The 16,116-nt window shown below is 40.6% G+C and overlaps 1 protein-coding gene across 1 annotated transcript in view; it reads right to left on the minus strand.

Moving 5' to 3' along the window:
* Nucleotides 1–954: 954 nt before the first annotated feature.
* Nucleotides 955–16,116, minus strand: part of znf462 (zinc finger protein 462) — a 43,730-nt gene continuing 28,568 nt past the window's right edge. Inside the window, 10 exon segments of the mRNA XM_034601911.1 lie at nucleotides 955–1,257; nucleotides 2,046–2,184; nucleotides 2,998–3,304; nucleotides 6,060–6,283; nucleotides 6,708–6,847; nucleotides 6,968–7,223; nucleotides 9,705–9,902; nucleotides 12,086–12,204; nucleotides 13,680–13,831; nucleotides 13,833–14,092. Of these exon segments, the coding sequence (XP_034457802.1) occupies nucleotides 1,041–1,257; nucleotides 2,046–2,184; nucleotides 2,998–3,304; nucleotides 6,060–6,283; nucleotides 6,708–6,847; nucleotides 6,968–7,223; nucleotides 9,705–9,902; nucleotides 12,086–12,204; nucleotides 13,680–13,831; nucleotides 13,833–14,092 (2,012 nt within the window). The 3' untranslated portion in view covers nucleotides 955–1,040.

The raw sequence follows: 16,116 nt of genomic DNA on the forward strand, positions 1-16,116 counted from the left end.
CTGAACCTTTAAAAGTGTGTGGATAAACTAGATGAACTGGATTCTGGCACATCCCATCACATCCAGTGTTTTGCTCTGAAAAGACAAGGCTAATCTCTGTCTCTTGGTCAAGATGCCACTACTGTTATAAAACCTGTGTTTATGTTCCAGGATACCTCATAACGGATACCTCATACGGTTGCAGTCACGATACAACATATCTCTGTCGTTATTTTGATCTGCAATGTCTCACATCCGGTAACCTGGATCACAAACAACATGGTATCGAACAAGGAAAATGACATTTTACAGTATTACCAGTATTTCCAATATTTCGTTTTAAGTGAAATTACTAGACAAAAAAATACTAAAGGTGCCACAGGCTGAAGGCTTATACGCAGTATAATATTAAGGGACCGAAAATATAGCAATTTGCTACAAACATCAGGGGAAAGTGTCGGTAATTTTACGAATGAATAAAGCATTTTGCTAAAATAGATAAGGTGCGACTCTTCCTCAAGGAATACTTCTACACATTTAACACAAGGCTAAGATGAAATAAGTTTAACATTTTCAACAACAAACAAAGACACTGGGGCCACGGCTGTAAATGCTTTCATCGCCTTGTTTGTTTCTTCTAGGTCAATTTACAGTAACCCCGTTTTGGATGGGCAGGGGGAGTGTAAAAGGTGCTTTCAATAATAAAATGCTTAAATTTAGTTTTATCATTTTTGACAAAGTTATTTATAAATAGCTTGATTTTTATCTAGGTGGGATCGTTCACTGTAGATTTGACCAGAATGTCAGCAATAAAGAGTTCTGTTCACTATTGGTTACCAATATATTAAGATCTGTCCTAGGGGACCGCTCATTTAAAGAGCTCAGTCATTTTAATGCAGCACAACCTAATACGTATATATGTAACGTCTAAAATCTAATAATGTTCCAACTCATAAGAAGTCACTTTTTTTTCCATTTCAATCTTTTTTTTGTTTCCTCAGTGTTGATCCTACCCAACGTTATCATTTTCTAGAACAATATCCCAAGAGGCCACAATCTGTTCAAGCAAACTGTTGATCCTTTTTGGTGTCAAGCATTTCATTGTCCTCCATAAACAGGCTTTGACTTCTCAGTGATAGATCACCAGGGTTTCCTTCCTCTGTTCTGTTGCCGGAAAGGTCCAGGCCTGTGTCCATCAGGACAGAGGAGCCAGTGGAAGATGAAGCGGAGGCCTCTATTGCTGAGGTGGCGCTGGTGTCGATCTGACTGTTAACCGTCCTATAAATACAGGGAGCAAAAATAAGTTTGCATCGCTCACAGAAACATCGATGACAGAGGAAGGACGACATAAGTGCAAAAGTGAAGCCAAATCATCTGGATCGCCCCCTAATGGTTGGCTGCAGTCTATATATATACAGTTTAAACTCTGCCTACCTAATATTAAACTAAAAAAATCAAAGTACATGCCTAAAAAGGTTTTCTGAAAGATGGTTTCTATTGCGCAGACTTCATATGATGTCACCAGTAGTAGATGGCAGCACCCGTATGCAAGATATTTTGGCTTCAGTTTTGCACAGTGGGAGGAAGGGGACATGCGTCATCCATCTTTATTTACAGTGATTGGTAAAGATATGAATAAAAAGGACAGAGATGGCTGAATTTTAAATACACAGATACACTAATAAAATAAGACTAAAAGTCTAAAGCCATGCTTGTGACTTTTAGTCTTATTGGCTAGTACCAAGCTGTAGACACAATGGTGCTTGAGCTAAATGTTAAAGCAACCATGCCAACATAGTCACAATGTCTACATGTAATGATGCTTACCAGGGACACCACGTTAGAATGATTAGTGTGTTAGCATGTTAAGGTTTAATAAATAGCACTAAAACAGCACTATTTGGTTGAAATTCAAAGTTCTCAACAAATTCAAAACTTTACCCAGAGTTGTTAAATTTCAACCTGAGGGGGACTGAATGAACATCTGTGCCAAATCTAATGGCAATCCAACACACAGCTCTCACCCAAACAGAGTAGAGAGAAAGAGAAAAAGGAAAAGTACTAACATGCCATGTCGAAGGACGTGTCGTTCCCACTCGAGGCTGTCGGTGAAGCAGCGGCCACAGAACTCGCAGGGAAGACGCTTCTCTACACCGCTCGGCCCACAGCTGCTGCTGCTGCTGCTGGAGGGAGATGCAAGGACGTCTGGGAAACAGAGTTTGAATGATTGGTTAGTCTCACTCGTTTATTTCCTATTCATAGAGTACTTGAAAACAATAGACATATTTATGGATAGAGTTTATTCATTATGATGTAATTATAAGTAATACACCAATCACGAAGTCAAATTTTAAAATGAATGTGGGCGCCTTTGGAGTGAGTATATCTTACTACTATACAATACTATAATAACCAGAACAATGAAATAAAAAAAGGAATCGAAAAACACGTATGTTATGGGACTTCCAAAACACAATATAAAATATTCTGGAAGTGTGAATCAGTCTCAGCAGCCAATCATGACGTCTCACCCCATTTTAAATCGCATTAAACAACCAATTAGAACCAAACTTAATGGAAAAAATGTAACACTTGAAGAGACATCAGTGTGATAAGAACAACCTTTAATGACCATCTATGTACTTTGCTCCATGTCCCATTGGTTAAGATGGATGAGGCATGGCATATGACCTATACTGTAGCCAGCCACCAGGGGGTTGTTGAGATACTTTGGATTCACTTTTGGCGAGCCGTCATGTCGTCCATCTTTACATACAGTCTATGGTAAATATCAGTAGCTGTATTACTGCTAGTGACAGAAAGGTGCTCTCACTTGATAATAAACATCAACAATGTTGGTCCATGTTTTATTTTGTCGTTTCAGATTGTTTTCTTCTTAAATAAAATGGTATAACTTTGTTTACAGAAGGTTCCTGGAAATGATCCGTGTCTGTATGAGTGAATAATAAGTGAAATGATATCTATAGAAGATTTGTATTGATGGTCTTTTGTATTTACCTTGTAGGCCAGTCCTTTCTTCCTCCATCCCCTTAATGTCCTCTTCTTCCTCCTCCTCCTCTTCTTCTTTGATGTTGTCCTCCATCTCGTCATCATCCATCACTCTCTGCTCAGCCATTAAGTTTTCCATAATTTCCAATCCTTCGTCATCATAAAGCTCGTCCTCCTCCTCTGCAGCCAAGTCTCCGTCTACGACCATCCGCATCATATCTCTCTCCTCTTCCTCCTCCGCGCTGCTCCCTTGTTCCTTTATCATCTCCAGCTGGTCCAGGTTGACGCGGCCCATCAGCTCAAAGTTGCGGATAACCTGATCAGAAACAGGAGGTCATTTATCAGTTTGGTGCAGTGTGATTGGAGCCATGTTTGTCTTTCAGAACTCGCTTTCATTTCATTTGGGGATTTTTCTTTTCTAATGCAGCTTGTTAAAGAATTAAAAATAATTAGTAGTATATGGTCTGTATTTATATAACGTTTTTCAAGTCTTGTCGACAATTAAGTACTTTACAGTACAAGTTAGATTCCCCCATTCACTCACACACATTCATAGAATGCTTCTATATGCAGGAATTCTTCTATCACACACCATGTCTAGTCTTCTGCACCCTAGAGAAGCCTGGGATAAAACCGCCGTCCCTTGGCGTGCCCCTTTGTAACAATTACTAGAGAAACTGAAAAATCGAATCCTGATTGTTCTAAACTATGATAAATTCTTAAGCTGATTTATGCAGATTCTTACAACCGGGTGGAGACACTTGAGTTTGTTTCTCTCTGGTTGTTTGTTTCTTTATACATTAACTTTCAGATTAGCTTTATACGTTATATACATTTTAAAACCTGATTTAATGTTAAAGCAATAGTAAATAATAAGTGAAGTTTTTTTTCAGGAGCAGACTCTTCAACAGTAACTATATATTTTGAGGCAAAGAAACTGCATTAAAAGTTTCTGGATGATTTTTTTTCTCCAAACTACCAAAAGAACAGAGTCAGCAGTCTGTTGAGTGAGAGGGCCAGTCTCTTGTCACCAGTCAAAACGTTCCTAGTAAAAAGGTTTTGCAGATCGCCTTTAATGAAATCAACTTTAAAAAGTGAATTTCTCTCAAACAAGATGTGTGTTTGTATATTTAGTTGATGAGTTTATCAAAACGACCTGAAATTATTAACACCAACATAAATGGAAGGTTTGATTACACATCTTGCTCCTCTGATCGGTCAAGCGCGTCAATAAATCATAACAACTCTCCTTGCACGAATAAGCTCTTTCTCTCTATCTCCATCATTCTTCCTTTTAAAAGCATATACTCAGACTCCCAGGGTCCACATCAGCTATTTAAGTGTCCACGATGGAGCCATACATTCATCATATTCCAATGGCAAGAAAATAAAAGGATTTTACTGCCTGGTGTGCAATTAAAACTCACAACTTGCTGAGTGGCTGAAGAAGTTGTTAAATGATTGCCGTGTGTATGGATGATGAATGATTCAAGGCTTATAAATTATGGCCTGGCTCCTTGAAGTTAACGGTCATGCTCAAGGCCGATTAGAAATATCTACAGGCTGCTGCTGTTTGACCTTCATCTACCAAACATCTTTACAAAATGATGATATCAATGAGGACGGTGCTGAAAACCGTATTTGAAAGTGTCAAGCTAAATATAATAAGAAGGATTCAGGGAATGCATTACTACAAGACGCTTTCTTTTCTCCTTTGTCTGTCCCTTTTCCTGTTGTTCTTACAATCTCCATCTATTTTGCAGAGCTCCTGACCCTCTGAAGTCTTTTCTCTCCTGGATCTTTCTCTCCTCTCATCTTATTCTGTTGCATCACTTCACTGATATTTTGTTATCTCTTTACATGTCAAGGTCCAGCACAGAGGTCAATTTTGGAGTTATTGGTCTGTGTGTCTTGAAGAGGACAGAAGTTGAATGTAAAAGTGAGACAGGGATGAGCAGAGGTGTTATTGAGTCAAATTAAATACGGTGTAAAGTTTATATCCTCTCATTCTTGTGACTGACTTTATGGTCCCTTGTAATTGGACACTTCTAATGATTTCCCCCCTAATAAAGTTTTATGACACATGCTAAAAATACAAATACCACACACACACACAAAAAAAATGTTGTGCAGCAATCAACTCATTAATATTGTTTTCTCTGCTTAATTTTAAAGCCCTCTGATTAGGATGTTAATGTGGAGTTACTGGGTGTAGCTTATTTACATTTCACTGATATCAATGTACTTCAAAGAAAAAAAGTATACATGGATGATGAGGTTATAAAAACTTTTGACACTTTTATCCATGTAGGTTTGTTGGACACAGACGAAACTTATTTGACTCACCTGATAACATTATTAAATGATCTGTGTGTCTTGGATTCAAGCAAAGACTGTATATTAAGATGGACGACATGACGGCTCCACAAAAGTGCAGCCAAAGCGTCTTGATCGCCACCTGGTGGCTGGCTGCAGTATAGATTATAAACTCTGCCTCCACCATGTGAGTGGGTGGGACATTGACCACACTAAAAAGTCAAAGTGCATGTCAAATAAATTAAAGTGTTCGGTTTTAATTACTTATTTAAAACGTCATGATTGGCAGCTGAGACTCCTGATTGGTCGAGCACGTGCACCAACGGGACCTTGTTACTGTTCCTGCGGCTGATTACTCAGGATTTGTTTGATTTAGGGGTTTCACATTGGATTTGCTGTATTATGTGATCTTTCAACACAGAGGAAATACAGAAAGTTGACTGGTGCAGGCTTGATGATTACCTCCAGTAAAAAAGCAAAGGTCATATAGGATAAATTGAACAGTTTGAAGCTACAGAGTGCATAAGCTGTAAACAACTGGGGTTACAGCCATTAAACACACTGATGATTAAAACCCATTCTTATCAGTAAACCGCTGACTCTGACACTGATGAGCCACAAAGTCTCTCATCTGTAAAATGAGGCCCCTGTTTCTGGCCACATTCCTCCTACTTCCTACTTTTTTACGTAAGTTCTAGGCATTCAAACTTAGTTACAGAAAACTTCATGTGCATCATATCCAGACACCAGCTGACCTTGTGCTCGAGGCGGAGATGCTCCTCCAGCTGACTCCGGCGACTGCTGTCATAATAGCAGAGCTGGCACTGGTAAGGCTTGATCTCAGCGTGCTTCTGCAGGTGCAGCTGCAGGGCCTGGTCACTGGAGCATGTGAAGGTGCATTTGTGGCAGCGGAACACCAGGCCCTGGAGGTGGCGCGACAGCTTGGAGCGGCTGACCTCCAGCGGAGCCACGCGCTCCTCTGGCGGAGGAAGAGGAGAAGATGCGATGTGGATTATTAGGTTGGAGGAAATGGAGGGAGGGGAAAAATGGTGGAGCGAAGAACAGTGAGAGCTAACGACATAATAGGAAAAAGAGATGTTGGGATGCAGGACAGACGTTGAATGTCATTTGTCACACACACATAAAGAAAAAAGGGATCCCAGTGGCTGTGGCTTTTGTCATTTTCTCAATTTCAACCCTAAAACACCATCTAACTGAAGACAGTGTCACATAAAAACGACCTAAGCAAAAAAAAAAATAGCTTTATCAACTCATCAGAGCAGGACCATCTCTCTGTGGATGCTTTTAAATGTTTTCTCTCAGTTTCTGAGAGTCTTCTCATCTGACTCCATAACAGAAATTCTCAAATGTCAAACCCCTTCATTAACGGGTGTGACTCGTACCTCTGTGCAGGACGATGTGGTCGATCATATTGCTCTTGTGTTTGGTGTGGTAGAGGCAGAGAGGGCAGCGCAGGTCTTTGGGGATGTCTTCAGGTACGCTGTTGTTGTGTCCAGCCTCCACGTGTATGGTGAAGTTATTCCTGAGATAGAAAGAAGGAGGGTCTATTGTTTTGACATGTGAAATATATTATGCATTGTTCGTAAGCTTTAGTTATCGGCGTCTGTACTGTCTGTACTGTTTTCCTTGTTTCCTTCCTTACTTGTAGCAGGTGAAGAAGGAACAGTCTTTGCACTTGAAGAGCTTCTTGCCGCCGTGACGGTCCCTGTAGTGCCGGCGAAGGCTCTGCATGTATCCGGAGCTGAACTCGCAGAACTCACAAGTGAGGATGCCGTCTGGTCGATTGTCGCCCACTGTCGAGCCGCCAGGGGCTGAGCCAGAGGACATGTGACTGCGGGAAGCAAGCTGGTAATGACTCAGCTGCTGACGAACATCGGCCGTCTCCAGGTAGGATGGATCTGAGAGAGGGACCGAGAGAGATTAAGAAAACGTGTTGTTTAATATACGTCTGATTATTTCCTGAAAAAATTGAAATGCACGTTCTTAATAGTTTATTGAACGCTATCAGCAGACAGCAGAGGAGTTTGTCCTTTCCAAAGGAGACATGGTTTTCCAGATTTGAGTTCCATTCACACTCAATGTCTCCTCCCCACCTCCCAGACACTGAAGTGTAAATGTGACTGTCATCATTCGCCCACTACCTTTTTCCCTTCTCATCCTCCACCTCTCACGAGTCTGTAATATCAGTGAAGCAGCTCATCTTCTCGTCCTACTTTGAGCCTCCAACACATTAATAAATAAAGCACAGTGACACTAATAGAATATCTGTGAAAAATGCTTCATTCAGCACTCACAGGATGAGGAAATGTGGAGGGGGAAAATATATTTTTTAAGTTTGACTTGCCTGAGATTTGATTTGTCACTTTTGCAGTAGAAGCAGAGGAATTCACACGGATCCAAAAATGGAACAGTTGACTCATTAATATCCCCGTCATTGAGGAGATGAGATGGCAGCCAGAGAGCAAATATTGTAATGATGTGTCTGCTTAAATTAATTAATGTTTATTTTCCAAATTTCACGAGGAGTTGAAGACAGAGGTGGAAGAGAATGCCTGAAAAACATTTTAAGAATCAACTGGAAGCAGTACTAAAATTGGGAATGGATTTCAAAGATCTAGGGGTTGTCATGCCTCTGCGCTGGCAACAGCCAGAAGCATTATTTTTTCTGCTTGTCCGCTAATCCGTCTCATTCACGATATCGCAAGAAATCCTTTGATGGAATTTCTTCAAATTTGGAGTAAACATTCAGTTGGACTAAAGGATGAATTGATTCAATTTTGGTGTTGAAAGATTAAAGTCACTGTGACCTCACAAAATACATTTATTTTCCTTGTGAACCCGATATCTCTGGAACACGGGGATTTCCTTTCTAATTTGGTAGCGGGACTCAAAGATGAACAGATTAGAATTTTGTGGTGGAATGCCAAGGTCGCTGTGACCTCACATAACCCTTTTTTGCCTCGCGGCCATGTTATTTCAAGAATGCCTTGAAAAATCTTTTTGTATTTGGCATCAATGTTCACTTAGACTCACAGAGTGGTCGAAGGTCAAAGGACAAGAAGCCAAACATGTTTTTGGCCTCTTGAACATTAAATCTCAAGTCTGCCTTGAGAAAATGTCTTCGAACTTTGCCCACTTGTCACTTGGACTCCAAGATTAACTGATTCAATTTTAGAGGTCAAAGGTCAACGTCACATTGGCCTCATGTGAGACTTCTAGTAATCATTTTAATAGTTTGGGGGAGGTGTGGGTGTAAATGTTAAAACAAACTACAGTGACTATATTCAAACCACCTTCAAGAAGTTAAAGTTAACTTCCTAGTGATGAGAAGCAATCAAATGCTAATCCTCAAACACATTCCACTGCAAACATCTGAATTTCAGACATTCAACTGAAGGTAGCGACTGTGGCGTGGTGGAGAGACATTCAATACGTCAGCTCCGCTCTCTCTCTCAATGCTTCATTTGTCTTGGTGAGGCACAGCTGACAGTGGTGGTTGGTGCATTGAGGAATGTTGCCCTGCTCCAGCTCCAGGGAAGATTCCACAGCTCCAGCAGCAAGGTAACAGCTGCTGCCAAGAACAGTCTGCGAGCTAAAGCAGCGGCTGCATCACATCACGTCGCTGTAGCTGCTACACCAACCTACAGTGAAGCTGCCTCTTTAACTCAACATAGTTTGCGGAAAAAACGCGTCAAAATTAAACATTAAAGGAGAATCTGAGACTCCTAAATTCTCATACTCAGTAATTTATTCAATCTCTGTACACAACTGTCTTTCAGAGGCTGTGAATAAGACAATGATATAACTATATCAGCTATAACTGCTGATTTTCATAGTAAATCTCTTTTGTGTTATATTAATGGCATAAAATATACCACAAACACAGAATTTCATTATTTGCTGGGTTTGCACATTCTGATATTGATGGACCAGAGAATATTGAGATAACTGAGCCCCATCTAAACGGATGTCAAAAATCATAGAAAAGTGAACATTGTTGCTCCCATTTTAGGCCTCTCTTTGTTTTACTTTGATTGGGAGATAGAAATACCTTGCTTCTGCGGTTTGCATAGATGGTTCCATATGGATTTAATTTGTGATGGACCTCAAAGAAAATGATCAGATACTTGCACTGAATCGCAGAGTGTGTGCATCATGTCCTGTGTGATGTGGCTTTGAGAACAAGCATGTATTTTGATGCAAATTGTGGCAATCCAACAAATAGGTTTTAAAGTACCTTCATTTCACCTCACACAGTTTATTTCTTCCTGCATTACAGTGGATTCTGCTGCAATACTCGAATTAGATTTCCCAAAATTTGGCCTGACGAGTCCATCGTATGACATTACATCAAAATCATATTACACATGATCTCATACCATCTGAGGCCAGCGGAGTCTGCTCTGTGGAACTGGCCAGCCGGGAGGCCCTGAGGGTGGCATGAGCAGCCTGGGTAGCAGCCCTCAGTTTGGGGAGGGTCAGGGCCTCGCCGTGGTCTCTCAGAGAGTGCTCCTTCAGATGGCTGATGGTCATGGAGGAGAAGGGGCACGACAGGCATTTGTATGTGTGCTGCTCGCCTGGAAGATAAACAAAAATAAACAGGAATCACAAGTCAGCAACATTATCAAATACACATAACGCAGTATTAGATGAGGATTAAAGAAACCTATAAATCGTTGAGACTGAGGAGTAAACATGATGATAATCTACACACTCTCCACCACAAACAAAGTTCCCCTCTGAATCCAGCTCTAACAAATACTCACCTCGTACGGGCCGGTGCTCCCCTCGGACTAATTAGTGTCAGTTTGATAGAATCTTTTTCTTTTTAATAAAAGTTTAATCAAAACTCAAACGAAGCATCTCAAGGTGTCACATGTAAACTTTACTGCAGTAAATAGAGCCTAACCAAAAAAGTTAGGGGGCCAATGAGGACAACATTAGGTGGTAAAAACCTTCAGATACCAATATATCGGCCATATATAAATAAAAAAATAAGAATACTAACATCAGCAGTTGGGACTGACTAAGACAGTAAATAAAAAATATAAATGGTATTATTTATTTTCTATTGTTGTATTTTTCATCAGGTATTTTTCATAATTCATTTTTTTCTTGTTCTAATTCTTCCTTTTCAGTTTTCTTTACATTTGAATAGTCAAATGATCTGTCAGGTGACCCATTGGCAGAGGGTGTATCTACAATGACTGCTTTGTACTTTGTCTGAAGAAAGGCCTGAGCCCGACTCTTGACTTGAGGTAACTAAAATGTTTCTTTCTCCCCTGGTTTTTGTCACTTGGGTAATCAAGTCTGAATGTGTGTGATTTTAAATACTTTCTGAATGATTCCTAGGATTTCTTTATGAAACCCTAACGACAAAGAAATGTAATTGAAGCTTGATATTTTGCAGTTTAACCAAAAACTTTATCATAAATATATAGAAGTTAAATTAAGAAAATGAAATACACATCTGTTTAACATTGTTTATTCAGTAAAATAAAAGCTTTCATATCTGCAAACACAAACGCTAATAATGTCTGTGAAAAGGTCATATTAGCTAATATTATCAATATTAGTCGTACTTTAGTAGTAAAGTTGATTCTGTATTTTCCAACAAAAATCAACAGTACAGAATGTGAGAAAACCTACTGCAATAATTTTGAAGGCCTTGAATCTAAGCTGCTGTTGTTGAGAGATCTGATACAAAGACTAAAGATTAAAGGGACTTTTGTGTAGGTTGTTTGAGGACACAGGACAAAATTACTATTGTTATTATGCTGCTCCCCTGTATCACTTTGCTCAAGCTGTTTTGCCTAATGTGTGTTTCTTTGCTAGAAATGTAAATTTTTCCACAGGTGTTTTACAGCATCTTGCTTTAATATGTTTGCTCAACAACATAATACAAGCAGCGTCCTGCAGAGTGAATCTGATCTGACTGTAACATGTTGTTGTCCAGAAGTGGTTTTAATAAGCTTCTGCTTTGTTCAACTGTCCCTAGTGAGAACCAACAGTTTGGCAGCTGCTCGACGTGGACGCGTCAATTTTGAGTAAAACCTTTCTTTAGTTTAGCTGGAACTACAAGCAGCTCCGCTTTTCAAATGTAACTGCAACAAAAAAATTGGTATGTGTCAATTTTCCACAGCAGCTGTAAACTCGTTCTGCTGCTTCTTGTTCTCTCCGAGCAGACAGTTGAGAGCACTCAAACGCCGATTGAAAATTGGTCTTTCTAGTTTGCCGGTTTCCCGATTGTTCCTTTTGCTCGTGTATTGATCTCTCAGGTGCAGCTTTTTCTTTTCTTTTTTTGCATTTCTTGAATGTCTTTGGATCAATGTTGCCGTCTGGCTCGCTCAAAAACAAGAAACACCACAGGCAGAGAACTGCGTCTGACTGAAGACACCTGCATGGAGCATGCTGAGGATTTCTCACCATATTCCCAAACAAACAACATTAGCAATAGACTCATCTGTGGCCTTTTTGTGCTAAAATCTTTGAATATGAATTTGATTCCTTTGGGTGGGCTTAATTAGGTGTGGCTAATGTACTCAGTGAATTCAGTGAAGCTGCTCCTCAAGCTAATCCACTGGTTGTATTGTGCAGGAGAAGCTGAATCAAGCACAGCGTTGTTATGGGGAAGATGATAAAAACAGGAGGCTGCTATTCTCGTCATGGACACAGCTGTAAGATGTGATTTAACATATGTATGTGTGTGTGTGTGTGTGTGTGTGTGTGTGTGTGTGTGTGTGTGTGTGTGTGTCTTTACCTGTGTGTGTCTTATGCAGGTGGCTCTTCAAGCGACTCACGTAGGCAGATTTAAAGGGGCAGAGTTTGCACTTGAAGGGCTTGTGGTGCCCGTGGTGAGACTGCACATGTCTGTCCAGACTGCCGGGAAAAAGAGGGAAGGATACGAGATAAGAGGATGGAATCAAAAGAAAATAAATGAAACGAGGACAAAGAGATAGCAGATAGAGAGAAAGCGATAAGAATAGGGTACAGGAGGCTCTACTCCGAAGCATCCACTTTGATGATTTTCAAAAGTGCTTGTTTTCTGCAGCGTCTGAAGCTCTTCATTCTGTTTGGCTCACAAACAACAGCTGCACATTTCCAATGACTACTGAACAAGGGAGCCATGGGGTGAACTCATCTACCCACAATCCCCTGGTGGGAATGAGTGTGCGAGTGCCTGTGGGGACGGTGGCTGTGTTTTTTTAATGCCGGGGCCTCCTAGGTGGCATGGGAATTCGGCTCCTTTCTGGGTCAGGGCACGTACAGTACAGAGAGATTACACCTGGGAGCTCAAAGGTGATGAGGACTCTCTCTCTCTCTCTCTCTCTTTCTCTCTTTCTGGTCTGAGTCTGTGTGATGGATAAACCAAATCACGCTTCCTACATGTCTTCTGCTTCTAATGTTTGTCTTGCTCTCCTCGGAGGCAGGAAATCTTGGAGGAGATTAAAGAAGCGAATGCGACGGGGTAAACAGAACAAGGTGTAAAACTGTGCAAAATGATTCCAGCATCCAGTCGATCTGAAGAAAAGATTGCGTAAGGTACACAATGGTATTAGTTTTTAATACTTATACCTATGGCTACATATTGGACATATTGTAAGAGTGTGGGTATAAAGATCTATCACTATAGAAAAACAACAGTTTATGTTATCTTTGTGCTGCCAATACATTACACTCGTTTGAATCTGGATCTAAATCTGGCAGGAGCAGACACATCATCAGCTTCAATCAGCTGTTTTTATCTGTAAAATAATGATGACCGAGTTTGTAGACATTGTTAGGCAGCGGGGGATCATGGGAGTTTTTGTTTCACCACTATTGCTTCGGTGAAAAATCATGTTCAGGGATGAGGTGATGTAATAAAGTTTGTAATAAATAGCCACACTGTTTGTTAAATGTTTTTCCATCCGTGGATCATTTTTAAATTTCTGCAAGGAGCAGCCACAGTCGGCTGAACAGCAGCAGCGGAGAGCTTCTTGTCCCATGAGCAAAAAGAAATCTGACAACAGTCAAAAAATGTACCTGGACCTTTTTTGTTAAAACAACAAAAAAGTGTTTGGGTGTCACCAAATCAACCAGGAAAAAGAATTGAGAAAGTCAGGACAGATGAATATTCAGTGGAGCAATCAATGGATCAACACAGGAACACTGGTAAAAAATAACATTCTGTTAATGTGTTTCAATTTGGCATCGTCGCCAAATTTACTCCAATTTACTCCTTAAAGACTACCACTGGAGGCTCAGGAGGTAGAGCGGCTAGTCCACCAACCCAGAAGTCGATGGTTTGATTTATTGTGTAATTATTTACTAAAATTATAAACAGTGGTCATTCACTGCTCCTCTGTACTTACTTGTGCCTGAAGGGGGAGACGAACTGGCAGTACTGGCAGCTGTATTTGTCCTCTCTGCTAAACAGTGCCATGGCTGAGTGGCTCCTCTCGTGGGACCTCAGTCCCTGCATGGACATGAAGACTCGGTCGCACTGGGCACACGGGTGACCCCCCCGCAGTCAACCGCTGCTTCAGTTGGTCCTCAGTCACCACGGCAGTGAGGGCTGCCTCGCTTCCTTCAACGGCATCTGTTTCCGGATCAACCATCTCCATGGTAGCAGCATCACCACCAGAGGCAGCGGAAATCAAAGGTGGGCTCATCGTTGCAGCCTCGGGTCTCTCGAGGTCATCGGCTTCAGCTGCTTCATCGGCCTCCAGGTCGCCATTAGTTAGGCTCTCTGTGGGCAGGGTCAGGGGGACCTCGCGACCTCCTGCTTCAAAACAAAGAGCACAAGTCTCAGTAAGGTCTTTTTCTACAATAAAACAAAGAGAAAGATTGTAAGGAGTAAATCAAATGCATCATATTACAGTGCCCAAGCAACATTTAACCACACCTGCAGTATGGTTCTAACTCTACTGTATTGGCAAAGTAATTTTCAGTTAAATTTTAGTTACGCCTCTCTTTCAACAGGACCATCATATGAAAGACATTAGAATAGTCTGAAATGCTTGGATGAAGTGTCTCTCGTCAATGAACAAATAATGGGATGATTAAACATGAGCGGAACAGACGAGACTAAATCGTAGAGTTAGCCAACACGACAGTGATCTGACTCCTGTATTTCTGGACACACCTTACTTACTTGATAATAATGATTTGATTGTTTTATACAAAAAGATTGGGACGAGAAGATTCAAGCCCAAATCTTTAAATCTGGAGGAGCATTTGTACATATTATATCTAAATCTATTCATATATTATTATTATATATATCTATTCATCATATGAAAGACATTAGAATAGTCTGAAATGCTTGGATGAAGTGTCTCTCGTCAATGAACAAATAATGGGATGATAAACATGAGCGGAACAGACGAGACTAAATCGTAGAGTTAGTCAACACGACAGTGATCTGACTTCCTGTATTTCTGGACACACCTTACTTACTTGATAATAATGATTTGATTGTTTTATACAAAAAGATTGGGACGAGAAGATTCAAGCCCAAATCTTTAAATCTGGAGGAGCATTTGTACATATTATATCTAAATCTATTCATATCTTCTCATATATCTCCCAGCTCATCTTTGAAGATTCTTAGTCATCATGGTATCTAGAGCCCATTTCCCACTGGTCAAAACAAAACTCGTCTACTGACAATGGGAAAGGAGTCAATCACGTTTACCTACGTTTAAGAAACCCATGTATTTCCATGGTGTGAAAGAGGAACAACTGAAAGGTGGGTTTATGAACATATAGGTTTTCAACAGCCAGTCACACCTTGACTCACCACAACGACCCTGCATGTTTTACATAACAACTGTCAAAATAGGGAGCATCCCACAGAGGTTAAATACCTGGAACCAGGCAGTTGGAACTGAAGAAGCCTCTTGGAAGAGAAGTGAAACACAAGCACAAGCTATTCTAGCTGCCCACACATAGATCTCTCAAGCCAAATAACTCTTAATAATAATAATCATAATAATCATAATAATCATAATATCAATAATAAGTCTGTATACCAAACCACAAGCATTTATTTATGATAAAGTTTTTGGAGTGACTAATACAATTTCTTTAACTGCTAAACCTGATGATGATAATAAAATCAAGGCTTCAAGTCAATCAACATAAAAAAAGCTACAGGCAGAACAGAATACCATAATATCTTAATATCCGCCAACAGCGGCACGAGCCGACTGCAAAAAAAACTAAACTCCACCATCTCTTCCTGCGTCCGCCATGTGCTGGAGTTCAGAGCGGCTCCTGCAGTCCGTCCCGAGCCAGACAGACGGATCACCCGTGACTTTTTTTATTGCCCCGAGGAAGATCATTCTTTCTGCAGAGGGACCTGACCCTGCACTTTGCGTAAGCCATAAATAAGAATGTGGCATCCACAAGACCCATCCTTCCAGTCTGCCCTGACTCCACCGTGGGCTTGTTCTTAAAGAGCTCCATCAGAAGCCATTGCAGCTCCAGAATTCAAACTGTGCTTGTGATGCTATAAAAAGCAACGTTTATTTTTATCCTCTGCAAATGTGTAAAACAATGATATATTTTTATCTGGTGGACATGTTGTATGTGGTCATTATGCCATAGGACATAACTGCTCACAGGTAACACAAACCCTCACAGGGTTACCACCTTAGCTGCACACAGTAACATTTTATTCTGAAAGCTTTGAGTTAAATTTTATTGGCAGATCTCAGTTGCCACAATGGAGTTAAGTAAGTCTTCACTCTCAGGGGCTCATCTTAAATACATAAAAAACAGAGTGAGTGTCTGACGGAAGGAGCA

This window comes from Hippoglossus hippoglossus, chromosome 12 (assembly GCF_009819705.1).
Source record: "Hippoglossus hippoglossus isolate fHipHip1 chromosome 12, fHipHip1.pri, whole genome shotgun sequence".
NCBI lineage: Eukaryota > Metazoa > Chordata > Actinopteri > Pleuronectiformes > Pleuronectidae > Hippoglossus > Hippoglossus hippoglossus.